Source organism: Miniopterus natalensis, chromosome 6 (assembly GCF_054644295.1).
Source record: "Miniopterus natalensis isolate mMinNat1 chromosome 6, mMinNat1.hap1, whole genome shotgun sequence".
Taxonomy (NCBI): domain Eukaryota; kingdom Metazoa; phylum Chordata; class Mammalia; order Chiroptera; family Miniopteridae; genus Miniopterus; species Miniopterus natalensis.
Genome location: NC_142086.1, coordinates 81,019,548 through 81,031,625, shown reverse-complemented (window position 1 = coordinate 81,031,625; position 12,078 = coordinate 81,019,548). Strand labels below are relative to the sequence as shown.

The 12,078-nt window shown below is 42.5% G+C and overlaps 1 protein-coding gene across 4 annotated transcripts in view; it reads left to right on the top strand.

Annotated features, from left to right (window-relative positions):
* The window catches only part of APP (amyloid beta precursor protein), a 192,010-nt gene that overhangs the window by 43,496 nt on the left and 136,436 nt on the right, over positions 1-12,078 (top strand). For all 4 annotated transcript variants that reach the window (XM_016197637.2, XM_016197635.2, XM_016197634.2 and 1 more), the window contains exon 2: positions 3,283-3,450. In XM_016197637.2, coding sequence (XP_016053123.2) covers positions 3,283-3,450 — 168 coding nt within the window. The remainder of the gene's footprint in view (positions 1-3,282; positions 3,451-12,078) is intronic.

Genomic DNA, 12,078 nt, shown 5'->3' with positions numbered 1-12,078 from the left:
CCTTTAGGATTGTTCTAGGCTGTGAATTGGAGGACTGCGAGTTAGTGATGGGGTAATCAGAGCTAAGTAACAAGAGCCAGGGGAGTTCATTCGGAAGAAGCCCAGGGAACAGGCATCCACGGAAGGGTTCGTGTGTGGCAAAGATGCTGAAGAGTGACAGGTCCTGAAGAAAGACCCCATTTGGTTTTTCAGATAGGAAGTCCTGTGTAACCTTGGAGAAAGGAGTTTGAATGGTGGGAATGTAAACCAGATTACAGGGGGTTTAAGAAGCAGGTTTGAAGGTGGTAACAATGAGTGTCTATTTAAGTCAGCCCCTGATTTAATTGAAAGCACATGGAGGAAGCTTCCTCGAGAGCAGGGATTGACAAACAAATTGTGGCCCACTGGCCAAACCTGGCCTATGGCCTGTTTCGTAAATAACATTGTATTGTTAAATAGTCACACTCATTTTGCATCTTGTCTGGGGCTGCTTTTGCATGGTCCCAACAGAGACTATATGGCTCCCAAAACCTAAAATATGTACTGTCTGGCCCTGTGTAGAGACAAATGGCTGACCTCCTGCTCCAGAGGTGAAACAGAATGAAGCGAATGTTTTTTTTGTTTTTCAAGAGGAGATCAAAGGCTATTCGTGGATGGGTTATGGAGCTGGGGGGGAGGGTATTAGGTCTTATTGCTGTGTTACCATGTTACCTCAAGCTTAATGGTTTCAAACAACAAACATTTATTATCAGGAATTTGGGAGTGTCTTCTGGGTGGTTCTAGCTCCAGGTCGAGTTTTCAGGGCCATCAGCCAGCCCTGCAGTGGTGTGAGGGCTTGAGCGAGGCTGTAGGAGGTTTCCAAGCTCCCTCACCTTGCTGTGGACGGGAGACCTTGCTCCCATCACATGGGCCTCTCAGAGGCAGGGCCACTTCAGTGTCCTGGCAGTGTGGCCGCTCACCTCCGCCACAGCAAGGGGTGCCAGCGAGCAAGGAAGCAGCCCAGGTGCCCTGTATGGCCTTGCCTTGTCAGGGGAACATCGTTTTTGTCCTACTCCCTTTGTCGCACAGACAGACCATTGTGGGATGGCACTGACAATACCAGGAGGCAGGCGTCACGGGGGGCCACCGCAGGGAGAGAAATTGGCACTTACGGTTCCTTGGGAGGAGGCTGTGGAATGAAGGGCATTTGTATTGACAAGGGGGTAGAGACTGGAGTGAACAGGATGTGGAGAATCCGAGGTTGGGGGCACGGGGGTTAATTCAACAGAACTATTGCCAGCTGTCGTGAAAGATGACTGCTCTCTCCTTCAGTTAGAGAGGTAAGGTACCCAGATCTGCTAAGACTGGAAATCTTTGGGACAGGAATGACTTTGAGCAAAATGAAGTCACCTTGGGGAATGCAATCAATGGTGATTCCATAACTAGGGTTTAAATTCCCTGAGGGCAACGCCATATTTTATATACAAATAAATAAATTTTACATATTTATATATATTATAAATACATTCCGTATCCTCCATAGCATCAATGTAAGGCCTTACCTATTGGTGTCTGATTGTTATTTGACTTCCTTGCATTGCTGTTATCTTACTGCTTAGTTCAATAAAATTGACGACATTTGCATTCTGATTTTTAGGATGGGGCATTGGATCCCCTCAGGAAAGCTGTTGAAACGTGTACAGCGCATCTTATGCTCAGGCTGCTGCTTTGCATCTGTTGGAGAAAGAGCCTTTCAGTTTCTGGCTTGGGAATTGGAGGAGGTGGCAAGGGGCCCAAATTGGGGAATTGAGGGGTCCTAGCTATTCCTGCTGACGATCTGATACTGTGGTCTCACTACTGTTTGTTGCATCTGGCAATGTAGGGACAGATTTTGTTAATTAAATATGCCACACAAGGTAGAACTAGATGTAGAAAACGTTACCTGGAATATGGTTTTAAAGCTTCTGCCCAGAGGTTTTACACTCAGATCAGTGATGGGTCTCAGCTGGGTTTAGTGCCAGGTTTTTTTTAAAGACCATAAATCTTCTGTTGTGGTTGGACAAAATACACACGAGGATGACCAGAGAGGACAGATGTGTGCTCTATTTTTACATTTCTGTGGGAAGAAATGTCAGGAAGCTGTTTTCTTTCACTGAAATCTCTCAGGGCAATTTTAGGTTTGTTTTTTTCTCTCCTATGAACAATTTTTAGAAAGGATACAAGTTATTGCAGAGTCACCCAGTTCTTCCCTGTGTGAGTGGCTTCTGTTGGAAGTTCCCTCTTCTTGGCGTGGAGGTCACACATGTTCTCAGCAGCTGGATTACCAAGGCAGGAATTATTTTACTTGGCGTGTCTTGTGATTCCTTGGTTTCGAATAACACTTTTGCTCCTGTGGGTTTAATTTTCATCTCTTGCTGATTTTTTTTTCTCTCTAAGATATCAGAACCTATTTAAGTGATGTGGTATGGATCTTTTTATTGCTCCCATTCTCCCTTTTAAAAATATTTACGTGAAGGGAATACCCATGGGCAGAAGGGTTTGGAAATACAGACGGGCACCCTTTCAGAGTTCTTTTCCTGAAATGGTATATTGCCTGCAGTAAGAGCAGCTGAGAGCTCACTGCACAGCAGGGGGGTGCTGGGCTGGGCTCTGAAGGGCTGGTTGCCTCCTTGCACTGTGTTTGGGAGGGTGGGTCCAGCACCCTAAGAGCTGAGACACAGCGATAACCAGGAATTGTTCTGGGGGCAGAGAAGGGGCCCGGTGAATGGCCAGCATATTCAGTCACATTTAGGCATGGTAAAAAACAGTAATTTTTCTGTTCAAAAAATTACGATGGAGTCACTTGCTAACTAACAATGCACACTGCCACCGTGCCCTCAGCTCTGGGAGGGGACATGCAGCGTGACCCCCCGACCTGGTCATCACGCAGGACTTGGCATTGTTCTGTGTGTGAGTCAGTAAGAGGTTATTGTGAGAATGCGGCTTCCTCTAGAGCAGGTATATTTATTTCAGAAAAACATCTGATTTGATTGTGAGAACCTTTAAGGGGGCACCACCATTTCCTGGGGAAATGTCTAACCATGTCAATGAATACATTTCTCAATATTACTGATTTCTCCATTTCAATGGGAAAACAAAATGTAAGCGTGCATCGTAAGTCACTCCAAGGGATGCCGAGGGCAGGGCTCCTTCGCAGTCGAGAATGGGCAAGGGTAGAAGTACTTTTGCTCGCGTTGCCCAGTTCGTGTTCCCCTTACAGCCCCCCCCCCCGGGCGCTTCTGCAGAACCGTGGGCTGCGTAACTGACGGCCGCCCGCTCTTTCAGGTGCCCACTGATGGCAACGCTGGCCTGCTCGCGGAGCCCCAGGTGGCCATGTTTTGTGGCAAACTGAACATGCACATGAATGTACAGAACGGAAAGTGGGAGTCGGATCCATCGGGGACCAAGACCTGCATTGGCACCAAGGAGGGCATCCTGCAGTACTGCCAAGAGGTAAGTCCCCACTGGCGGCCACCGTGGGTCACCTGCCTTTATTATTTTTAATTTATATATTTGTATTATATCTCTTGCAGTGAAAAATCTTTGTTCCTTATACCATTAATGATATTTACTTGCTTCACTCTACCAGATGTTTAAATGTTTTTAAGAATTATATCATACTCCGGCCACCAGTAAGCCAACCGAGTAAAATTTAAGGTATCTTGGCATGTCCTTTTATTTTTAGAGTGTATCTCGCTATAGCTGCACAAAGTATTGTGTGTAAAAGTGACTAGAATTAAGTTTATTTATGTCACCAATTTGATATGTTTTGGTTTGTGTTCCCCTCCTTATTAGTTTTACTTCTTGAAAATGTAAAATGTTTACATTGTTAAAACATTGAAACTATAAAAAAGTTATACTTGGAAATATCATTTGTGACCCATCTTGATAAACATTTTCATTGCTCCTGATTTATCGTTCTTGCAAAAGAGAACATTTATTTTTTTATTTTTTAATAAAAGAGGTAGCTTACAGTGAGCACTGTTCTGCAGTTTGCTGTTTGGACTTAACTCTGATAAGTGAAGCGATCTTTGTCCATTGAGGTCCTCACCCTCTGTGCAATCCCTGCTGGTTTCCTTGCTGTTATTCTACGGGGTTTTCTTTATTAATTCAGTTTAAAATAACTGGAGTCCCAGGCATTTCACTCCTCACTCACTAGACACTGACCTACTCCAGGATATGTGACTATTTGTGTTTTATAACAATATATTCTTCTAATTTGGCAAATAAACGGTTGATATGGATCTTTGGGATAGTAATTGCAATGAAATGGAAGTCAGATTGCTGTAGGTTACAGGAAGAATACAGGCATGGATAGTGAAGACTTCCTTGGAGTCTTTGAGGAAAGACCTAGAGGCCAAGAGCTTCAGGGCAATTCAAGGAACAGGGAAAGGCTTTATTTTTTGTTGTTGTGTCTTTGTTTTTCAAAGGGAAGGAACTTAAGGTGAAGAAAGGTTAAACTAAACTGTGGAGACGGTGGCTGTCCATGGAAAGAAAACTAGGGTCAGGTATCTAGGAAGAATGGAGTTCAGTGGATAAGTGATTGGAAAGGAGAGTGGGGGGGGGCAGGGGAAGGAAAGGGAAAGATGGAGAAATAGTGAGGGTGGGTTAATTAACCAGCTTCTGTTTGCCAGGTGATGGAAACCCATGAAACATCTTACACATGGAGAATATTTCCTGCCACAGATGGGAAGGATCTTGGGGTTGGGGTACCTTATAGAATTCAGTAAAGACACCCAGAAGCTGGTTCTGTAGATATTAGAACTAACACTCAGTGCTGCCTGGAATTTCAATCTCTTGGGGGGTCTCTCTTTTCTGCTCTTCTTTCACCCTAACGTTCATCCACCTCGCCTCCTGCTGAGATGAGCATCCTCTGGGAGGCCAGGAAGGATGGGAGCCAGGAGCTCTGGGGATGTGCCATCCTAGCTTGACTTCCCAGCTGCAGTATGCTGGTGTGCATTATAATTCCAGGAGGGATTCTGGAATTATACACAAGTACTGGAATTGACACAAGTACTAGGACTGGCCTGTGTTGACCATGTGGGTGTGTGATCTGTTTGAAGGCAGGAGCTGAGCCTGCCACGTGGTGTGGGGAGAGGGACTCTTGACAGAAAATGGGTGAAGGGGGCATGGGGCAAAATAGAAATAAGACCACAGTTCAACACAATGGGCTTAGAAACACACGGGACGTTAGAAAAGTTTTATAGGTTGGAGAGTGGGTAGCTGAGGAAATGTATAGTGCCTCCTGGCTTTAACCAGCTTTGGGGAAAGTATAAGTGAGGGAATGAGGGGATGGATGTTTACCCAGAACTTTTAAACAGTGTTTGACATTTTCTGTTGAAAAGTGCATCCCGAAATACCTAGGATATTCCTTATTGATATTTTAGGGTCTTCCTCCCACTGCCTACTCTTTAGGTATTCTATTTTTCTTTTATAATTAGAAATAATGAACAGTTTTTGTTTGTAAGATTGAATTTCATATATGTTGTTGGAAAATGTTTATGTTCCTTTATTCTCTTTCTTTAAACTAATATTCACAAGTTTTCTACTTCTTCTTATAGGTTTTATAAGTTATATTACTTATATATTTTCAATGTTCTGTTGGCATAAATTCCCGTAGTTATAAGTTCTGTCTTTAACTGGATTCATTGTTTACAGCCAATCCTTTTACCAAAGCATCTCGATTCCTATTTTACTAACTTTTATTCCTCTTTTTTTATGCCTGTCATCTTAGTTATTTATAGAAGTTGTTCCTCGTATTGAACAATGGCTTAATTAGGTATAGAATTCCAGATTGATGAGCATTTTTGTTCAGCACTATGAAGATATTTATCGACTATTCTGTCATCTGTAATTGTGAAAATTCCTTTACAAATATGTATACAGAAACCATGACTGTTACCATTTACAGTGCCTCTCATCTACTGATTATTTTTCTCCCAGTAGTGATGAGTACATTTTTCTCTAAGTGCTCACTCAGTCCCTCTTGTGACCAAAACACAGATGTTTGAGAGACAGCTGGCTGAGTCAGAGAGGCAGCTGTTAGAAGTCTGTGAACCTAGGACAGGAGAAAACCAACTGAACTCATGACCGTGACCTCATTTTGACCTTTTGCTAACCAGTATAACTAACTTGTTAAATTTGTTTTTTCAAAGAATTGCCCATATAAGCTTTATATTTTATCTGTTGATGCTTAACTTGATATGATGTGTTAAATATTATTTTGATGAATTATCTACTCTGTCTTCTTTGTAGCCTCATGCTCTTCTCAATATGTATTCCTTGCTGTTGTTTTCCTGTTATTTTATGACTATTGTCATTTTTGCCCCCTGATTTCTCCTGTCCTATCATGAGTCGAAGGCAAAATTAGGGAGAAAAATAAAAATTGAGTCTTTTACCTTTGTTCCTTATTATAAACCCATATAAAGTTTTATTGGGAAGACAGCTAGAAATTTACTGTTTAAATTGAGTTTTTGTTTAATCTACATTTTATCCCAAATCTGCCAAATTCCAGGTGCCTGTATATTCTCTCCCCTCCTTTTCCCCAGTGATAATATTTATGCTTCTGCCCAATCATCATTCAGATATTTGCCTTTCTTTGTATTTTTCATTTTTTTATTAACAGTCTGTACCATTTGAGGATTTTCTTTTGTTTCTTTATCAAATATGTATTGAAGACTGCTGTGGACCAAATGCTTGTGCACCTACCCCCCCCGTTCTTATATTGAAGCCTTTACCTCTGATGTGGTAGAATTTGGAGGTGGAGCCTTTGGGTTAGGTGAGGTCATGAAGGTGGGGCCCTCATGATGGGATTAGTGCCCTTGTAAGAAGAAGCACCAGAGAACTTGCAGAGAGTTTGCTCTCCCTGCTCACACAGTGAGATAATGTGAGCACACAGAAGGCCGCCATTTATCTACAAGCCAGGAAGACAGCTCTCACCAAGACCTGACCATGCTGGCACCCTGATCTCAGACTTCCAGCCTCCAGGATTGTGAGAAAATAAATGTCTGTTGCCGAAGCCACCCAGTGTATGGTAATTTGTTATGGCAGCCAGAGCTAACACTAGGACTTAACCATGGTTTCTACGAGTAAAAGGATTACAGACCCTGGGTGTTTCTGAGAATAGCTATTTGTGAGGTCATGCCTTACAAAGCATTTTATCTGAAACTTAGCTCTGATCCAGCACACACTAGTAGTCATTAATTGAGTAATGGCTTGTGGATGGCCTGGTTGGCCTGGGGATTGCAGCAGAATAGGCAGGGGCTCTGCTTCCCTCTCTGCACTGAGAGCCTCCCCTCCCATGGAGCTGTGGTTTCCTTTTGCAGGGACTATTTCTTTCCATTGATGGAATTCTAAAGAGATTTTTAGGCAAGCGTTGGGGGACTGTTGGCCGGTAGTTCAGATTTGTCCTCAGTTTGTTTTTCCTTACTTAAGATGCAAGAGCCACGATACACACTCAATAGAAGAGTGATAAACATAGACATGACTAAATATTCAGTTAAATATATTAAATAATCACTGAGTATGCTTTCTGAAAGCATCAAGCAAACCCTAGGTTGTTCCTTATGTGACCCTATGGTAATAGGTTCCACCGTGGGCTGTTCATGAATTATGCTTTCCAGCAGTCTTGGTTGAACCCGAGACTTGCTTTAACCAGTAGAATGGGGTGAAGGTGACACTGGTTCAGTTCTGGGTCTAAGCCTTAAAAAGTTCTAGAAGTTTCTCTTTTCATGCTCTGGGAAGGCAGCCTTGTGGGAAGGCCCAGTTGGAAGAGAATGGAGGCTCTCATCTCATTGCATAGCCCTACCCAAGCTCCCAGCCAGATGCCCATACCAGCCACGCGGGCAGGGCCAGGTTGGACCTTGCAGCCTTCCTTGTAGCGCTCTAGCTGACAACACCAGATGAAGAATTGCCCGGTGAACCGACAGAACTGTGAGAAATTGGAAATTATGTAGTTGCTAGCTTTCAAGACGGCTCCCAACAATCCTTGCCTCCCTCCTTTCATTCATGTCCATGCGTAGTCTCCTTTCACCCTGTGCGGGGCTGACAACTCTAACCAATAAGAGATTACAGAAGTGATGTTGTGTGACTGTTGAGGCTAGTTGAGGAGAGACATGTGACTTCTGCCGTGCATAGCTCTTGCTGTGGCTGCAGCCAGCTGCCGTGTCATGAGGACACCCCGGAGCACTATGGGTATGTGCGTGTGGCGAGGAGCGGAGGCCTCCTGCCAGCAGCCAGCACCAGCGTGACGCGCATGTGAACGAACCACTTGGCAGTGGATCCTGTAGCCTTGTCAAGGCTTCACATGAACATGGCCGACATCTTGACCTTACCTTGTAAGAGCCAGGATCCCTCAGTTAAGCCACTTCCAGATTTCTAACCCACCGAAGCTGTGCGATAAGAAATGTTTTATTGTTTGAAGCCACTAAGTTTTGGGCTAGTTCGTGTGCAATCAGAGAGGACCACAATTGATGTTCCCTCAATTATTATTTTCCTCTGTGGTCTTTTAATAGAAAGCACCTCCTTTCCTCTGCTCTATACGAGGTGCAGAAAACACTGCCGTCATGAAAACAACTTGAAAATAACTATGTAAATTATTCATCATTTAACAGCCTAAAGTGGCCACTTGCCTTAATGAACTGCTGTAGTACCCAAACATTGGCCTAAGGAAGTTGCAGTCTTAGAAACAGAACAAAACTAGGATAATATTCCACTGGAAACATATTAAAACCTAGGAATAAAAATGAGAATCTTTCAATTTTATTGTCCTTTCAAATGAAGTGAGATTTTTCTTTTTTTTTTTTTTTAGTACAGTTTTATTAAACCAAGGGTTTTGAGATGAGAAAATTAAAAATTTGGAAATGTATTTTGACTCTTCATCTAAAAAATCTTGGTTTTTTTTCCAAATTTAATTCAAGCAAATTTAGCAAATACTTATTGAACTCGTTCAGGATGGCATTTTGTGTGACGTGCTGCTGATGGCAGGGAAACACCACTCTTGGCCCATGAGGAGCTTATAGAAACAAACAATGAGGTGCATTGAAAAGAGGGTTTAGAAAAGCAAAAAGGTGGAATGAGGCTCTAAAGCAGAGGGTCTTCATTATAAATCTGGGGATTTGGAGTCTGATTCTGGAAATAAGAAAGAGCTCCAGTAAGGGGTTAATATCCAAAATATATAAAGAACTCAGACAACTCAACAACAACAAAAACAATCCAATTAAAAAATGGACAGAGGACCTGAACAGACACTTCTCCCAAGAAGACATACAAGTAGCCAACAGATCTGTGTAAAGATGCTCAGCTGCACCAGCGGTTAAGGAAATGCAAATCAAAGCTACAGTGAGATCCACCTCCCGCCTGTTGGAGTGCCAGGAGCAACAAGGCAGGAGCGCCAATGCTGGGAGGCTGTGGAGAGGAGGGCGCCCTCGCTCGCGGCTGGCGGCATGCAGACCGGGACAGCCACTATGGAAGCAGTATGGAGGGTCCTCAAAAAAGTAAGAATAGGTTTACCGTATGACCCAGCAACCCCTTTTTGGGTATTTACCTGCAAATTTGAAAACATGGATTTGCAAAGCTATACGCACTCCTGTGTTCATTGCAGCGTTATTCAAGGTGCCGGGACATGGAGACAACCAAAGTGCCCTTCGGTGGAGGACTGGGACATGTGCACAGTGGAGTGCTACTCAGCCATGAGAAAGGGGGAAATGCTGCCATTTGCCACAACACGGATGATCTTGAGACTGTCATGCTAAGTGAAATAAGTCAGAAGGAAAAAGTCAAGAACCGTATGATTTCAATCATATGTGGGATATAAAGCTGAAAGCAGCAAATGAACAAACAAGAGAAACACAAACTCGTAGACCCAGACAACGGTATGGTGGTCACCAGAGGGAAGGGGGTGAGTAATAAAGGGTAAAGGGGGTCAAATACAGAGTGGCAAGGAGGCTTGACTTTGGGTGGCGGGCACAGAATGCCGTATACAGGTGATATATCATGGAACTGTACACTTGAAACCTGTATAATCTTATTAACCAATTTCACCCCAGTAAATTTAATAAAAAGGAAAAAAAAAAGATCTATGGAATTATTTTTCCTGTGTTATCTGGTCAAGACATTTTTAGAAGTATTAGCCTGTATCCAAGGATAGAATAGATCGGGGAGAAGAGGGAATTCAAATCTCAGGCCGTTAGTGCAAAAAAGGATGTGAAAGATCATCCTGTTTGTATACAAGATGCTGTGATGAGGGAGCCCCTGGGGTCAAGCGCAGTGAAGGGGGAGCGTGGGCTTTGCTATCAGAGCTCCCTTTGCTCTCAGACACCTGAGCAATCCAGAGAGCTGCCTCGCCCATCCTAGACCTCCCTGTTTGATAGGAACACGCAGGTGTGTCAGGTGTGTGTTGTAAAAGTTAAAAATTGTCAAATTCAACAAGAAATTGTATGAGGCCCCAGGACTGTTTTTTTTGTTTGTTTAAGGAGAGAACTTAAAACACAGGCTCTGCCACCGTCTCTCTTCCTAGCCTTCAGATCACCTTGCGTGAGGCAGGGGCTGGGAGCAGGTGTCCATGGCTCTGCTTCCACACTGGGGAGCAGGTCTCTGGGGGGAGTTTGGAATAGGTGAAGCCTCAAGAGCTGGCAGAGATTTCCAGCTGGGAAGGAGAGGGGGAAGGTGGCTTTGTTTACCATCCCTTCCATTAGATGATGGGTGTACTCTCTTTTCCGCAGCAAACAATATGTGTTTTCTGTTTCTTTGTCTTTCTTGCTTTAAATGAAGAGTGTTTTTGTCTATAAATTAATGGGATCACCAGAAAAGCACACCAGCACCCGAATGAAACAAAAACTGCCTGTCTGATGAATTGAACAAAGCCATTCCCTTTGCCCAACTTTTTACTCTGAAATATGTAACAGAACGTGGGATTCCCAGAAAAGAGCTGTTTCTCAACCGTTTTTCATTCCACAGTAATGTGGAATTAAAATTCATTTTAGAAACAAACAACACATGAGATCTTTTAATCTAACCAACTTAGAGGGCACTCTGTCCACGCAGTGCTGTGGCAGAAGCGATGGTATACTCTTGGCCACTATGATTTTGCCCTGTGTGCCATCCACCTTTGTAGGCTTAAAATTGACCCACACATTACAGGTACATGAACATTGTGGTTTGGGAAAGATCCAAAAATTCCTATTAGGTGAAACAATTTTTGAATTGAGGTTTTCGGCTACCTGTATATGAAAACAGATATGTTTTGTCCATCAATGATCTGTATAAATATAGGACTTCTTGCACAAATCACAGTATTTAGAGCTAATACTAAAATAAGTTAAAACCACTTTGGACTTTTTTTTTTTTTTTACACAGTTATTTAATCAAATTAATGTTAGATTCAGCATTTCTTCTTGTTATTATTTATCTCGTTCCTAAATGCATACTTAATTATTGCATCTTTGCAGTTATACTATACTTTTATAATTGACATTTTATTTAAAAATGTAAAAAAATTAGCATAAACTGACAGAGAATGGGAATCTAGGCTTATATGTGTGCACATCTGTTTGTGTTTTCACATTTGTGTCCTGTCCTATTTATTTTGGTGACTTCTCCACCCCCAATTTGTTTTTACATTCAGCACTTTGGAATAAGAGTGATATTAAACAAGGTTCTTGGACGGTATTTTCCAAGTCTGAGTATACATGCATGTATATAATTATATTTATATTCAGTGTGAGAAACAGACATGAGTTAGATTATTGGGAAATAAGCTGATGCCCTGCATGGCAGCATTTGCCAACATTGTACAAACACAGCACCGCTCACATGTCCCATTATTACGATTATTACGGTAGCGTTTCATCAGCTGCACATTGCCTCTCAGCACCTCATTAGATTGTAATCAGAGAATGTTTGCGGTTGGTTTCTAATTCTCTTTCTCAATTAAGTTAGTTATTTCGTTTCCAGTAGCCCTCACGATGAAAAGAATTTATGTTGAAAACGGTTTGATAGCATTTTTCATTGCATTCCAGAAAATTCGAAAGGAGAAAGTTTGTCATTTTAATCCAGAAACAAAAATGTATTTTCTAGGACATA